The sequence below is a fragment of the Rhinatrema bivittatum genome, chromosome 3 (assembly GCF_901001135.1).
Source record: "Rhinatrema bivittatum chromosome 3, aRhiBiv1.1, whole genome shotgun sequence".
Taxonomy (NCBI): Eukaryota; Metazoa; Chordata; class Amphibia; order Gymnophiona; family Rhinatrematidae; genus Rhinatrema; species Rhinatrema bivittatum.
The window spans coordinates 450,401,099-450,415,755 of record NC_042617.1 but is presented as its reverse complement, the minus strand read 5'-3'; the positions used below and the strand labels follow the sequence as shown (position 1 = coordinate 450,415,755).

At 48.2% G+C, this 14,657-nt stretch overlaps 1 protein-coding gene across 1 annotated transcript in view; it reads left to right on the top strand.

Annotated features, from left to right (window-relative positions):
- The window catches only part of NOL10 (nucleolar protein 10), a 226,040-nt gene that overhangs the window by 27,960 nt on the left and 183,423 nt on the right, over positions 1 to 14,657 (top strand). The window contains exon 5 of the mRNA XM_029595891.1: positions 7,309 to 7,346. Within this exon, the coding sequence (XP_029451751.1) occupies positions 7,309 to 7,346 (38 nt within the window). The remainder of the gene's footprint in view (positions 1 to 7,308; positions 7,347 to 14,657) is intronic.

The following is a 14,657-nucleotide window of genomic DNA, read 5'->3' as shown; positions in this document are numbered from 1 at the left end:
GAGAACTCTGTTGTCTGCGACATCTGCAAACATGCGAATGCTCATTGTGCTTTCGCCCAAGGAAAACAGTGGGACGAATGGAAACTGGATTATTTAAAGCGACATTTACTCCAGAAAGTTCACATTCAGTCTGTCGATTTGCTAAGAAGTCAGCGTCGGGGAACACTTCTGGCATTGCTGAAGGAAACTACTGAAGAAAAGAAGACAAAAACTGAAATTTCTGAAAGAAAGTCTGCTTCCAGTGAGGAGGTAAAAATTCTAATTGATAATGTCCTCCTTGCCATAAAATTGAATTCTTCGATGCTATCTGTTCAGGAAATTCACAATCACATTGGAAAATATGTAAAAATACCGGAATCTTGGAGAAGTAAAAATTATGCGTTTGAATTTCTAGAGTGCATAAACTCAGTAATACAGAGATATGATAAATGATTGGCACCAGTCGACATTCCACACTCTCATAATTGATGAGAGTACAGACATCACGTGACAAAAATGTTAATTCTTTATGTAAAATTTCGAAAAGAAGATGAAGCTGCTTACTGTACTTATTTTGCTGGAATTCTGAAGCTGACAGAATGTAACAGTGCAGCTATTGTGACAGCCATTAACAATTTCTACCAAGAGAACAGTCTTGACTTGAGCAAAATGGTAATGTTCACATCAGACGGGGCTTCTGTGATGCTCGGGAAATATAATGGTGTTGCTGTAATACTTCGATCTAACAAACATTTGCTTGAGCAACATTGTGTGGCACACAGAGAGGATTTAGGACTTGATGATGCTTGGAAGCATAACACTGTGTTGAAAGATATAGAAACTCTTATTCGAACAGTTTACACGATTTTTAGTCGGTCATCTGTGAAGAAATCCAGGTTTGAGGAACTTTGTCAGGCATCAGAACATGATGCAGTTGCATTCAGGCCCCTTAATGAAGTCAGGTGGTTGTCTCGACATTTTGCAATGAATGCCTTAGTCAAGAACTACGATAATCTGATTCAATATTGCAGAGAACGGATAGAAGAAGACGATGACCCAATACACAAATACTGCTTAGACAAGTTGACAAAACCTGAGTATCATGTTACCATCTTTACTTTAAATGATGTATTAGGAGAGTTGGCAGAGTTGTGTAGACGTCTTCAGAGGAGCAATCTAACAACTGTAGAGGCGTTCCAGATGACAAAAGCCAAAATAATGAAACTTCGATCACAGTATCTTGGTGACACCATTCATTTCTCAGGGGAAGTTCGTAATGTTATAGCAACGTATCCTTCTGTCAACACCACTGCTGTCATCCATTTCATAGAACGTGTCTGTGATCACTTTAGCAGTAGATTTCCTGAAGATGAACTTGGCGAATGGTCAGTCTTTGATAAAGATTCCTTTGCATCTTTTGAAAATGTTAAGAATTTTTTATTTGGTACTGGCAGCTAGATACTGCACCTTGCCTAACAAGCCAGAAGTTGTTCTTAAGAAGAATTTAGTTGCTCAGTATGTGGACTTTAAATTCATCATGAGTGAAAAATTGGCACAAGGTGCACTGAAGAATTTTGACGACATGATTGTTTATATTAGGCAGCAGGATGGGTTTTCTGACTTAGGCCAATTGCTTGACATTTGTGGAACTTTCCAGGCATCTAGCACAGATTGTGAGAGAGGTTTCAGTCTCATGAATCAGATTAAAACAAAGACCAGAAATCGGCTAGAAGTCAACCATCTGGACAACCTCATTAGGATAAAACTATATTTAATGTCAGGACAAGCAGTTAATTTGGACGATGTGTATTCATTTTGGAAGAACTGCAAAGGACGACGAAATACTTCTACGGTTGATGTAATGTAATGTTTTCCCTTTCACCTTTCTGCAAATGTTCATATTTGAATCATATGTTGAGAAATTTTGCACAATAAAATTGACATGTGAAAGTTTTGCACATTAGTTTCAATTTTTGCACACATGCCACCAAACCTTAGAGAGAACATTGACCCCAGACCTCTCTATCCCTGGCTCGGTCCCTCCTCAAAAGGGCCTCTTGGGGAATGCCGCTAGGTTCAATATAGACCCAGGAACCTTTTCCTGGCTGGAATTCTACAGCCACAGGCTCCACCAGAGCACCAAAACTTTCCAGGCCCCTCTCGGCCTCCCCAAGTCATGCCTCCTCCGGACAAAAGCCTTCCCTTAGGGGAAACGGACTTCTCTGAGGAAGAGCCAGATTCCCTGGAGGAAAGGGAAATCCCTCCGGGAACGGAACCATACTGAACCATGATGTGTTTCTTCTCCAAAGACAAGCTTTCAGACCTCGTGTCTCTGAGCCTGAAGACGCGGGCCATCCCAGGCACAAGCACCGCAGCGGAGCCAATGATGAAACCTGTTTTGGTCGGGCTCTGTCAGGCCTCACGCCATTTCCCAATGCTGCAGCCCATACAACAACTGATTGACCTGGAATGGAATGCTCCGGAGGCCAGCTTCAAAGGAGGGTGGGCCCTAGAAGCCCTATTCCCCCTGGAACCCTCAGCCAAAGAACTCCTGGGGTTCCCCAAAGTGGATGCCATGGTCTGCGCTGTCACAAAGCGCACTACCATTCCAGTCGAAGGAGGAGCGGCACTCAAGGATGCCAAGACAGACGTCAGAAATCCATCATTAAACAGTCAATTGAAGTTTCAGCTATGTCACTGCAGATTGCTGCCTGCTGTGCCGTGGTGACACGCGCTTGTTGGTCACTTGCCAGGAACGCCACCACACCCGTCAACACTAGAACCAGCAATATCCTTCCTCATGGAGGTGACCTCCAACCTGGTGCGCACCTCAGCTAGGGGAGTCTCATCTATTGTGACAGCCAGAAGGCAACTCTGGCTCCGAAGCTGGTCAGCCGACGCGACTTCCAAGACGAATCTCACGAGAATGCCCTTTAAAGGAGCCCTCCTGTTTGGAAGCGAACTGGAGAAGTTAGCCGACAATTGGGGTGAATCTCCAATATCTCGGTTACCGGAGGACAAGAATAAAAGAACCCAACGCCCCTCTCCCCGAACATCTAAGGGCAGAGGATCACAGTGTTTTAGACCGTACAAAAAAATACATATCAAGCACCTCGCCCCACAGGCAGGGGCCAGTCCTTTCAGAACAAACACAACAAGAGGGGAGCCAGCTCAGGCCCAGGCCCCAGCCGCACCCCACAATGAGAATCAACAGACCCATCCTCAGGAAGAAGCCATAGGGGGCAGACTTGCCCTATTCTGCCAAAGATGGGTCGAGATAACGTCAGACAAACGGGGTCCTAACCATTATTCGAGAGGGATACTATCTGGACTCCCACAGCATCCCTCCAGACAAATTTGTGAAATCACCGTGCCACTCCCTCTCCAAGAGGTCAGTGGTGGGAACCACACTGACAAAATTACTTGCCGTAAAGACAATAACACCGGTGCCCATGCATCAATAAAATACTGGACACTATTCCATCTATTTTATCGTCCCCGAGAAAGAGGGCGTGGTCCGGCCCATCCTGGACATCAAGTCCGTCAGTCGCTACCTTGAGGGTACCACGCTTCCGCATGGAAACCCTACTCTCGGTCATAAGGACGGTACAGCCGGGAGAATTTCTGACCTCTCTGGATCTGTCAGAAGCCTACCTCCACATCCCAGTCCATCACGATCATCAGCGCTTCCTACGCTGCACGATCCAGGACTATCACTGCCAGTTCCGGGCGCTATCCGGGCTAGCTTCAGCCCCTCATGGTGGTAGTGGCAGCGACACGGAGGAAAGAAGGACTCCTCGTACATCCATATCTGGACGATTGGCTGATCAGGGCAAAAATCTCCAGAGGAAAGTCATTAGGCGACCACCAGAGTTAAGAATCTACTGCAGAATCTCGGGTGGGTTGTCAACACAACCAAGAGCTGCCTGCAGCCCTCCCAATCACTAGAATTCCTGGGAGTCTGGTTCAATACCAAACAAGACAAGGTCGTTCTTCCTCCTACAAGGAGAAGTAAACTGATGGACCAGTTGCGAAAACTGCTGAGATGTTCTCGCCCAAGGTGTGGGATTACCTCAAAGTCCTCGGCCTCATGACATCAACCCTGGACATCATCCCATGGGCAAGAGCCCACATGTGACCGCTACAATGTTCCCTACTGTCACGATGGAACCCGATGTCCCAGGACTACGCCGTTCACCTCCAGCTATCGGCGGAGGTGTGGACCCAGCTCCAATGGTGGCTACAAGAAGACTATCTGAGCAAGGGAGTAAGGCTATCCCCATTGACCTGGGTCTTGCTCACCACGGATGCGAGCCTACGAGGGTGGGGAGCCCACTGACGGCCCAGGGGCAATGGGCAAAGAAGAGTCTGGATGGAACATCAACTGACTAGAAGCACGGATAGTCAAATTAGCTTGCCTACGATTCAGTCACAGACTCTGGGGCGAATCTGTCAGTCATGTCAGACAACGCCACAACAGTTGCCTACATAAACCGCCAGGAAAGAACCAGAAGCCAACAGGTGTCCCTGGAAATAGACCCCCCAATGGCGTAGGTGGAAGCAAACCTACAAGGGATCACAGCCGCCCACATCGTGGGAAAAGACAACGTCTCTGTGGATTACCTCAGCAGAGAGAGTCTAGATCCAGGGGAATGGATGCTGTCGACCACAGCCTTCCAGTTGATAGTAAACCACTGGGGAACACCAGCCATGGATCTTCTGGCAAATCCGGTCCAACGCCTAAGTTCCCAAGTTCTTCAGCCGCAGACAAGAACCACAATCCCAGGGGATCGATGCCCTCGTCCAGACCTGGCCACAGGAAGACCGGCTGTATGCCTTTCCTCCATGACCACTACTGGACGAGATCTTTCGCAAAATAGAACACCATATGGGGCTAGTACTTCTAGTGGCCCCGGACTGGCCAAGAAGGCTGTGGTACGCAGAGATGTGAAGACTTCTGACGGCACACCTTCACACAGGGACCTGCTCCAGAGGACTCACCTGAAGAAGAGCGGATACTCGAGGGCAGTGATTGTCACCTTACTCCGAGCACGCAAGTTTTCCACATCTTTAACTTACATACGAACATGGAGAATATGCGAAGCCTGGTGTGAAGACTGCGACATCCTCCCGCAGACAGTCAAAATTCCCATGATCCTGGAATTTCTGCAGGACTCCATCAAGATTCAACTGGCCGCGCTGGCCTGCTTCAGAGCCAAAGTGGACGGCATCAGTCTGTCTTCCCATCCAGATGTCTCCCGCTTCCTGAGAGGGGTCAAGCAAATCCGACCACCACTACAGTGGCCGGTACCCATATGGAATCTCAATCTAGTACTTGACTTCCTAGCGGGAGCTTCTTTCAGACCTATACGCGGTCTGTCCATACGGCTCCTGACCTTGCATTCCTAGGGGCAATATGTTCAGCCCATCGCATCTCCAAACTTCAAGCACTATTCTGTTGGGAACTGTTCCTCAGATTCACACCGGGACCCATACAGCTAACACTGTCCCCTCCAGACAAGCATAAGGACTCGAAGACTCATGCCATCTGAACGGCGGCAGAATCCTATTCCGATACCTGGAAAGATCGGAATCCGTACGAAAGACGGACCACCTGCTCCGTCCTTCACCACTGGAAGAAACAAGGGGGAGCAGCCTCGCGGACAACCATAGCCCGCAGGATCAAAAAAGTAATCAAGGCGGCCTACGTAGAGGCAGCAAGCCTCTACTTCTACAAGTCAAGGCCCTTTCCACAAGGGCCCAGGCAGTGTCCTGGACAGAAACCAAGATGCTGTCACCTGCCAAGATCTGATGGGCGGCGATGTGGTCCTCCATTCACACCTTCTCGAGGTTCTACTGCCTGGATGTTCAGGCCAGGGAGGACACAGCATTCGCAAGGGCAGTACTAAGTGGGCCACGGGCATCCTCCCACCCGGTTTGGGAGTAGCTTTTATACATCCCATTGGTCCTGAGTCTACCTGCTACACGCTAGGAAATGGAGAAATTACTTACTTGATAATTTCATTTTCCTTCGTGTAGACAGATGGACTCAGTATCCCACCCACGGCTGCCCCATAATCCGGAAACCTTGTGACAATCCCCGAGAGCAAGACAAGCACGGTAGGCCAGACTTTACTCCTAGTTAAGACACCCATAATTGCAGGGTGTCTGAGTTTCTCGGTTGAGTGCACTGGCGATCACGTCTATCCAGTTCAAGTTAATCAAGTTGATCGAGTTAGCCAAGTTAATCAAGTTATTCAAACACACACATATCCACAGTTGCTTTTCGAGGAGAATACTGAAGAGCAGAGCTTCCTGCACGGGTATATATAGTGCTGACGTCAGATTGAAATCTGACTCCGTCTCCAACTGCTATCAGGAGCACACTATACCCATTGGTCGTGAGTCCATCTGTCTACACTAAGGAAAACGAAATTATCAGGTAAGTAATTTCTTCATTAATCAGTAGGGAATAGTCACTACTTATTGCCAGCATTAGTGACATGGAATCTATTTAATGTTTGGGTACTTGCCAGATACTTGTGACTTTGATTAGCCACTGTTGGAAACAAGATACTGGGCTTGATGGACCCTTGGTCTGACCCAGTATGGCATACCTTATGTTCTCTTATAAAGTACTTTTAGCCTATTGATTTATTTTATATTTGACTGTCAATTACCCACAAAACACTACAATTAACCTACTTATAACTATATAGTTACCTATTTTATTGACTTTTCTTTTGAATTAAATTTTGGATATTGTGAGAAGATAAATTTAAGAATCAAACATGATGGTCAATGATGTCTTTTCATATAATACATATGCAATCCATTTCCAAAAAGGAAGCAATTTTGGACAAGTCCACCAAATATGATAAAAGGAGTCCACCATCCCACAAAGTCTCCAGCATTGGTCAGAATAAGTAGGAAAAAGCTTATTCAACTTAAGGGGAGTAAGGTACCAACTATATAAAATTTTATAATTAGTTTCTACTCCTGCAGATGAGATGGAGCTCTTAGCTATAGCAGAAAAACAATTTTCCCATTGCTCAGGAGATCACCGACTGCCCCGATCCAATTCCCAACCCAGCATGTGTTTAAATGGAGGACACCTGTTCATGTTTTGAAAATTCTCTCCTAAATGTTAGGATTGATGTGAAAAGCAATGAAGAATAAAACAGAAAATATTATATTGCTTCCATATCGAGCCATGGTGCAACCGTTCCTTGACTATTTTGTACATTGCATTTCTTATGTTTTTATGCCATGTTTGTGCTATGACGAGTTGGTGCATGTAACCCATGTACTGTCTTTGTTGTTTTTCAGTTGTTAAATTTGATGTTTTATCAGAAGATTATTCAAAGGTATGTATGATACGTTTATTTCAGATTTTGTGGGTAAAACCAATTACCCAGTAGAAAAGGAAGGGCTATTTAAGAATAAATTGTTTTGTCATATTTTTGCGTAGAGCTCTTTAGACCTAACATGATTATTTGATTCCAGCCTTACACAGTATGCTGGTAAGTTAAAGGTTTTGTTTAATGTTTATTGCATCTCTTAAGGAAGAGAGGAAGCACAAGTGTCCTTGTGGTGGAGTAATTAGCTGGGAATCAGGAGATCAAGTCCTGCTTCAGCCTCTTGCTGTGACCTTGGCTGAGTTGTTTTCTCTTCCAGTGAATAGCAAACACCAAGGCATTTACGTAAATCGAACATTGGTTTTTTTCTTTTCCCAAGCTCCCTTCCATAAATAGCCAGTCAAAGAATGATCACTGTATGTGTTTATCTTACTTTGATAAAAACACATCTTTTCAGGTGCAGAGGAACATCATTGGGCACTCATCCTTCGATGCTGAAAAAAAAGCTTTTCTTTGTTTCTGCATTACATAAGTAAAAAATGGTCTCCCACTCAAGAAGGGGCCCAGAGTGGCTGCAGACACCACTTTTAACTATGTAAGGTTCTTAAATGGATTAACAAAGTAGGAACATTTCCTAATTTGGCATTGATGTGTGAAAGCACAGGCATTGATGTGTGAAAGCCTCCTGCTGATTCTCTTCCTTATAGCTTTCATTGTCTCAGGTATCCAATTAGGTTATAAGCTCTTTGAGGCAAAGATTTGTTGTATTTTTATGGAATTTATTTGGCATCCTAGTTTATAGCACTATATAAATGTAAATAAATAAATGTCCAATAAATAATAAATGTTAAGATTTGTAAGTATTTTAACAATGTAAGTAACCCTAGGTGTACCATTTCGCAATGATGTGACCTTTTTACTATTTGGGTAGAGGGCTCCAAATTAGGCCCTTAGGAACCACTAATGGAGCTGGTTTTATGGATAACAAAGTGCTGCGAGTTAACCTGATTCTCAGATCAAATGTAGGCAGGTATGACTAATGAAAATTCATTGTGGATACCCTGAAAACCAGATCTCTTAGTGGCTCTTGGGTTCCTATGCTTTTCTCCTCTGTCTTGGAGCCTAACAGTAGAATATCCTGGTTTTTTAATTATTTAATTTGATTGATCACCATTCAGTTTATAATGCCTAGCTGTACACTATCTTCCTTCTCCATTGTACCAGGCCCACTGCGAATGATTTGATTTTGGTTCAGAGATATAAAACATTTTCATGCCTGTGAAGAAGAAAATGACTTATTTCCTAGCGTGTAGCAGATGGACTCGAAACAAGTGGGTATAGTGTGCTCGTGCTAGCAGTTGGAGACGGATCTGAGTCAGCACGGGGTACATATACCCCCACAGGAAGTGCAGCAACTCAGTAATTTCCGTCTCCAAAAGTAGTTTGGAGACGTGTTTCCAAATTCTACACAACTAAATTCAGAGAAACCTACCTGAAGACGAGCCCCGCACTCCTGCGGTGATACCAGTCGGTCCCTCCCCCAGTTGAGTTTCCCGAGGTGATTTCCGGGGTCCCTCGGAAGTAAGGGCCTCGGTCCGGTGGCTGGCTCGCGGCAGGGACCTAGCCCCCGAGTGAGAAGGGCTCGGGCGCGGTGTAGAGGCAGCAGGTGCACTTCCTCGAGCGCGGCGGTGACGGTACTCACCCTCTCCCCCCGCAGCCGGAGACCGCCCGGGTCGCAACTGGGAAGCGCCAAAGACAAGGTAAGGCGTACATCTTTACTTGTTGGTCTCCGAGGAAGCGAGGATTCGCAGAGTCTGCCTAGGTGGCAATCTGCCACGGAGGTCGCCATTTTCCTGCCTGGTTTGTCACCGCGCGATAGGCGCACGCTGTTCTTAGGCGCACGCTGTTCTTAGGCGCACGCTGTTCTTAGGCGCCCGCTGATACATCCATTCCCAGGCACACATGGAGCGTAAGAGAGCCCATGCGTCAGCGGAGCCGGTCCCTCCAGCATCAGGCATGAGCCTCTGCTCGGCATGCAACCTCAGAGCCACACGGAGCGAGGAAGCAGACTCCCTATGTGCCCAATGTGAAGAGGCCCTGGGAGTTCCAGGCCAGGGCCGGTCACAGCCCAGTGTACTTGCCAGTTCCTCAGGGAACACCCCAGACCTAGCAGGCAGCAGTGAGCAGCCGGGGACCCCAAGGGACCTGGTACCCATCAGACCGGATCCCGCTTCGCTCTCCTGGGTGTAATTATTCAAGGGGATTCATGCCTTTGTCACAATGCAGGCTGCTCCCCGAACGGGTCCCTACGTACCGGATGACCCGGCCCCTGGACCCTCAAGGCCTAGGCACGGCCATGCGCCACCCGGAACCCCACTTATGGGGATTCAGATTGCCCTGAGGAAGACGACGAGTCCCCCGAGGAGGGAGAACTGCCCTCAGGGGTTGAACCATATCGGACCATGAGGCGCTTCTTTTTGAAAGGGGATCTTCCATGCCTGATCTCTCAATGCCTGTCGGAGCTGGCTATTCCGGGCCACGATGCCCCTGAAGAACCTAGAATGAACCCCCTGTTAGAGGGCCTGCGCCAAACGTCTCACCATTTTCCCCTCCTACAAGTAGCTCAGCAATTAATCGATCTGGAATGGAATACGCCGGAGTCCTCATTCAAAGGGGGTCGGGCCTTGGCTGGCATGTACCCCTTAGACCCGGCAACTAGGGAGAAGCTGGCATGCCCCCAGGTAGACGCCATAGTTAGCACAATTGTGAAGCGCACCACCATTCTAGTGGAGGGGGGGACGGCCCTCAAGGATACACATGACCGGCGCATGGACACCATTCTGAAACAAGCCTTTGAGGTGGCAGCCATGTCCCTACGAATTGCGACTTGCTGCACCGTGGTGACACGTTCCTGTTTATTACAGGCTAGGAGCAACACCCCAGGAGAAGAAATGGAATCGGCTCTCTCGTTCCTCACTGATGCAGCCTCCGACTTAGTACGTACGGCAGCCAAAGGAGTGTCATCCTCAGTGGCGGCCAGGAGACAGCTCTGGCTATGTAATTGGTCGGCCGACGACTCCTCCAAAACACGCCTCACGAGAATGCCCTTTGAGGGATCCCTCCTGTTCGGCAGCGAGAAACTGGCCAATAAATGGGGCGCCTCTCCATTACCCTGTCTACCTGAAGACCGGTCAAGGAGGAACCAGTGCCCCTTTCCTAGGCCACCCAGGGGTAGATCCTCTCGGCGCTTCAATCCTTGCAGGACTCGCTACCAAGCACCTCTTTCTCAGACCAGGAACCAGTCCTTTCGGCCTAGGCGCAACAAGAGGGGAACCGGCTTGGGTCCCGGCCGTACCCCACAATGACAATCAGCCAACCCATCCGGGTGTAGCAGCCATAGGGGGCAGGCTATCCCTCTTCTACCAAAGGTGGGTCGAGATTACCTCGGATCAGTGGGTCCTCGCCATCATCCGAGAAGGGTATTACCTGGATTTTCTTCGACTCCCGCCTGACAGGTTTGTGGACCCTTTCTGACGCTCAAAGAGGCTTTTCAGGAGAAGCCGTGTCTCCGCTACCCAGACCCACACCGTCCTTTCATCATGGAGGTCGATGCATCAGACGTTGTTGTAGGGGTGGTTCTAAGTCAGTACAGCGAATCCAGTGTGCTTCATCCTTGCTCCTTCTCAAGGTTATTCTCGCCTGCTGAGAGAAATTATGGAGTAGCAGACAAGGAGTTACTCGCAATCAAGCTGGCTTTTGAAGAATGGCGCACAACACCATGGCTAGAAGGCGCACAACACCAAATTGTAGTGTACACCGATCACAAGAATCTGGAGTACCTTCGACATGCTCAACAACTCAATCACAGTCAAGCAAGATGGTCTCTGTTTTTCAACAGATTTGACTTCCTTCTGAAGTATCGTCCAAGAGAAAAGAACACTCTGGCTGATACCCTTTCACAATCCTTCTCCCCTCAGGATGTGCCAGATGAACCCAGTCATATCATTAATCCCGAAAGAGTGGTCCTCGCAGCCAGTCACACAGTGACCACCGGGAAGACGGTGGTCGCCAGAGGTTTAAGGAAAAAACTGTTGAGGTGGGCTCACGATTCCCATCTGGCAGGCCATCCAGGACAGAGTCGTACCCTAGCTATGTTACAGAGATACTATTGGTGGCCAACCATGAAAAAGGACGTACAAGCATATGTGGGCTCCTGCGCTGTTTGTGCCAAACAAAAATCACCACCTGAGCATCCTTGGGGCCTATTGCAGCCTGTACCATCGCCGGATAAACCATGGACGCATATAGTAACCAATTTCGTTGTGGACCTGCCCTCAACCAACAGAAATAACACCATTTGGGTCACGATTGACAGCTTCTCCAAAATGGCACATTTTGTAGCACTACCACGATTTCCCTCTGCTACATAGTTAGCAAAACTCTTCATTAAACACATCTTCCGCCTTCATGGGATATCTAAGCATATCCTATCTGACAGAGGAGTACAATTTACTGCAAAGTTTTGGAGAGCATTATGTCAAAAATTTGACATCGCCTTGGATTTAACCTCTGCCTACCATCCTCAGTCTAACAGACTGAGAGGATGACTAGAACGCTGAAACAATTTCTGCGATCCTATGTCAATTCTAGACAGAACAACTGGGCTGAATTACCGCCTTGGACAGAATTTACCATTAATTTGCATCCTGCTACCGCAACGGGGTCTTCCCCTTTTCACCTTGTTTACGGAAGACAACCATTACCCTCCTCTGCCAATTCCATTGACAGTAGCCTCTCCTGCTGCCCAGTCTACTGCAGCAGAATTATCCCAACTATGGAGGCAAACGAAGGAGCTTCTCCTCCAAAGCGGGACTAAAGGCAAAAAGAACTTATGATGCTCATCAAAAACCACCACAATTTCAGCCCGGAGACAAAGTCTGGTTAAGTACCAAGTACCTTTGATTTAAGCTTCCTTCCGCAAGATTTGCACCTCGTTATGTGGGACCCTTTGCCATCCTTCGGTGATTAGGGAATCTGACGTACAGTCTAAAACTGCCTCCATCAATGAAGTTACATACATGAAATGCATTATTTCTATTAAAGCCAGTGATGCTCTCCGAATTCTCCAGGAAAACCCCAGAACTTACCAGTCTGGATACTGAAGATAACATTGAATATGCCGTGGACGCCATCCTTGACATACGTAAAAGAGGCAAGACGTGGGAATATCTCATCTCATGGGAGAACTATGGTCCAGAAGAGAACTCCTGGGAACCACTGGCCAACATTACTGATAAGGAGATGATTTGCCAATTCCACCTGGCACACCCATGAAAACCCAGACCACCTGGAAGAAGTCTTGGAGGGGGCCCTTTGAAGGGGGTACTGTTGTGTAAGTCGGTCACAGACGGCTGCCACCGCTCTGCCTTACCTCTTTTCTTCCCTTTTCCTCCTCCTTGGGCAAGATGGCTGCCTCCGGTGCTGCAGAGGACCTTGGCGTCTCCAGTCTAGCATGGGCATTCCAGTCCGCCATGCTCTCTCCCGTTGCCTCCTATGGTGCGCGCATGCATACTTCTCCTACACTTAAATACACGTCATGGCGGGAACCTTGGGGGCATCCCCACCTTATGACGTCAATACCCCTGGGTATTTAAAGCATCCGCTTCGCTACCACCATTGAGTTAGCAAGGACTTCGCTTAAGCTACTCTGACAGTTCTAAGCTGCTCATTTAGACACCGCTCTACACTCCAAGGGCCTCACTCCTTCAGAAGCTCAAGACACCTGCTCCTCGGGGGTCTCTCGCGTCCATCTCCCTTCGGGGCCTTACTAATTGAGACAAATGCTCCTCGGGGGTCTCTCTCTCTCTCTCTCTCTCATATTCCTACAGGACCTCTGGACTACCAGGTACTCGCTCTTCGAGGGCCTACTGTTCTAGTATCCTGTACCTCGGACCTTCGGTCCCACCATCTCTACCAGGAAGACGCCTACATTCCTGTGAGTACCTTTATGATCCGGTGCTCCAACTCCACCCACCAGGCTCGGCGTTGCCCGCTCCGCGGGTCCCCGCCTCTCTGTAACATCTAGGTGAGAATCATCATCAGAGACTGTTGAACATATTGGCATCTTGCGGACCTCAGTGCCTTACCTACCTGCTTCATACCATCTATCTACAGCAGTACAATAAAGCCTTACATTCAATCTGTGTCTATCTGAGTTTAGGCAATCTCTGTAGTTCACCACGGGGCTCCTCCCCATAGTCATCTCCACAGCGACCAAGGGTCCAGAATGCCACGAACACAACGCTCTTTAGTGCCAGTGGTGGCTGCAGGAAGCTCATTTGAGCAGTGCCCCTGTCCTCACGACAGATGCAAGTCTCCAGGACTGGGGAGCTCCCTGTCAGGAACTGTCAGCCCAGGAGCATTGGACTAAAGAAGATGCCCTCCGGAACATCAACTACCTGGACGCCCAGGCAGTCAGATTTGGCATGTAGTCAGTTCAGCCACAGACTCCAGGGTCGAGTGGTCCGTGTGATGTCAGACAATGTAACGGAGGTAGCCTACAATCAACCTCCAGGGTGGAACCAAGAGCCAGTAAATGTCACAGGAGATAAGACCTCCTTATTGAATGGGTAGAATTGAATCTATAGATGATCTCAGCCTCCCACATCACAGGAAAAGCTGTCGGAGCAGACTTTCCAAGCAGGGAGAGTCTGGATCCAGGAGAATGGGCATTGTTGGCCAGATCCTTTCAGCTGCTGGTAGATTGCTGAGGCCTCCTGTCCATCAACTGGCCGCATCTCACAATTCGAAGGTTTCCTGATTATTCAGTTGCAGAAGAGATCAGCGGTCCCTGGAGATTGATGCCCTTGTTCAGACCTGGCCAGAAGAAGACTTATTATACGCCTTCCCTCAGTGGCCACTTCTGGGCAAGGTCATTCGCAGGATTGAGTGCCATAGAGGATTAATCCTTCTAAAGGCTCTGGATTGGCCCAGGTGCCTGTGGTATGCAGACATGCGGAGACTTCTGGTGGAGACCCCCCTGGGCCTCCCACCACTCAGGGACCTGCTCCAGCAAGGTCCAGTCCTTCACGAGGATCAGACTTGATTTTGTCTTACAGTTTGGCCTTTGAGAGGGCTTGCCTCATGAAGTGGGGATATTTGGCAGCAGTAATTACCACCTTGCTCCCTACGCGGAAGTTCTCGACGTCCTTAGCATATGTGCGGGTCTGGAGAGTATTTGAGGCCTGGTGCAAGGAACGGGGTGTTGCCCCTTGGAAGGCCTCTGGTTCTGAAATTTTTACAGGATGGCTTTGAGTAATG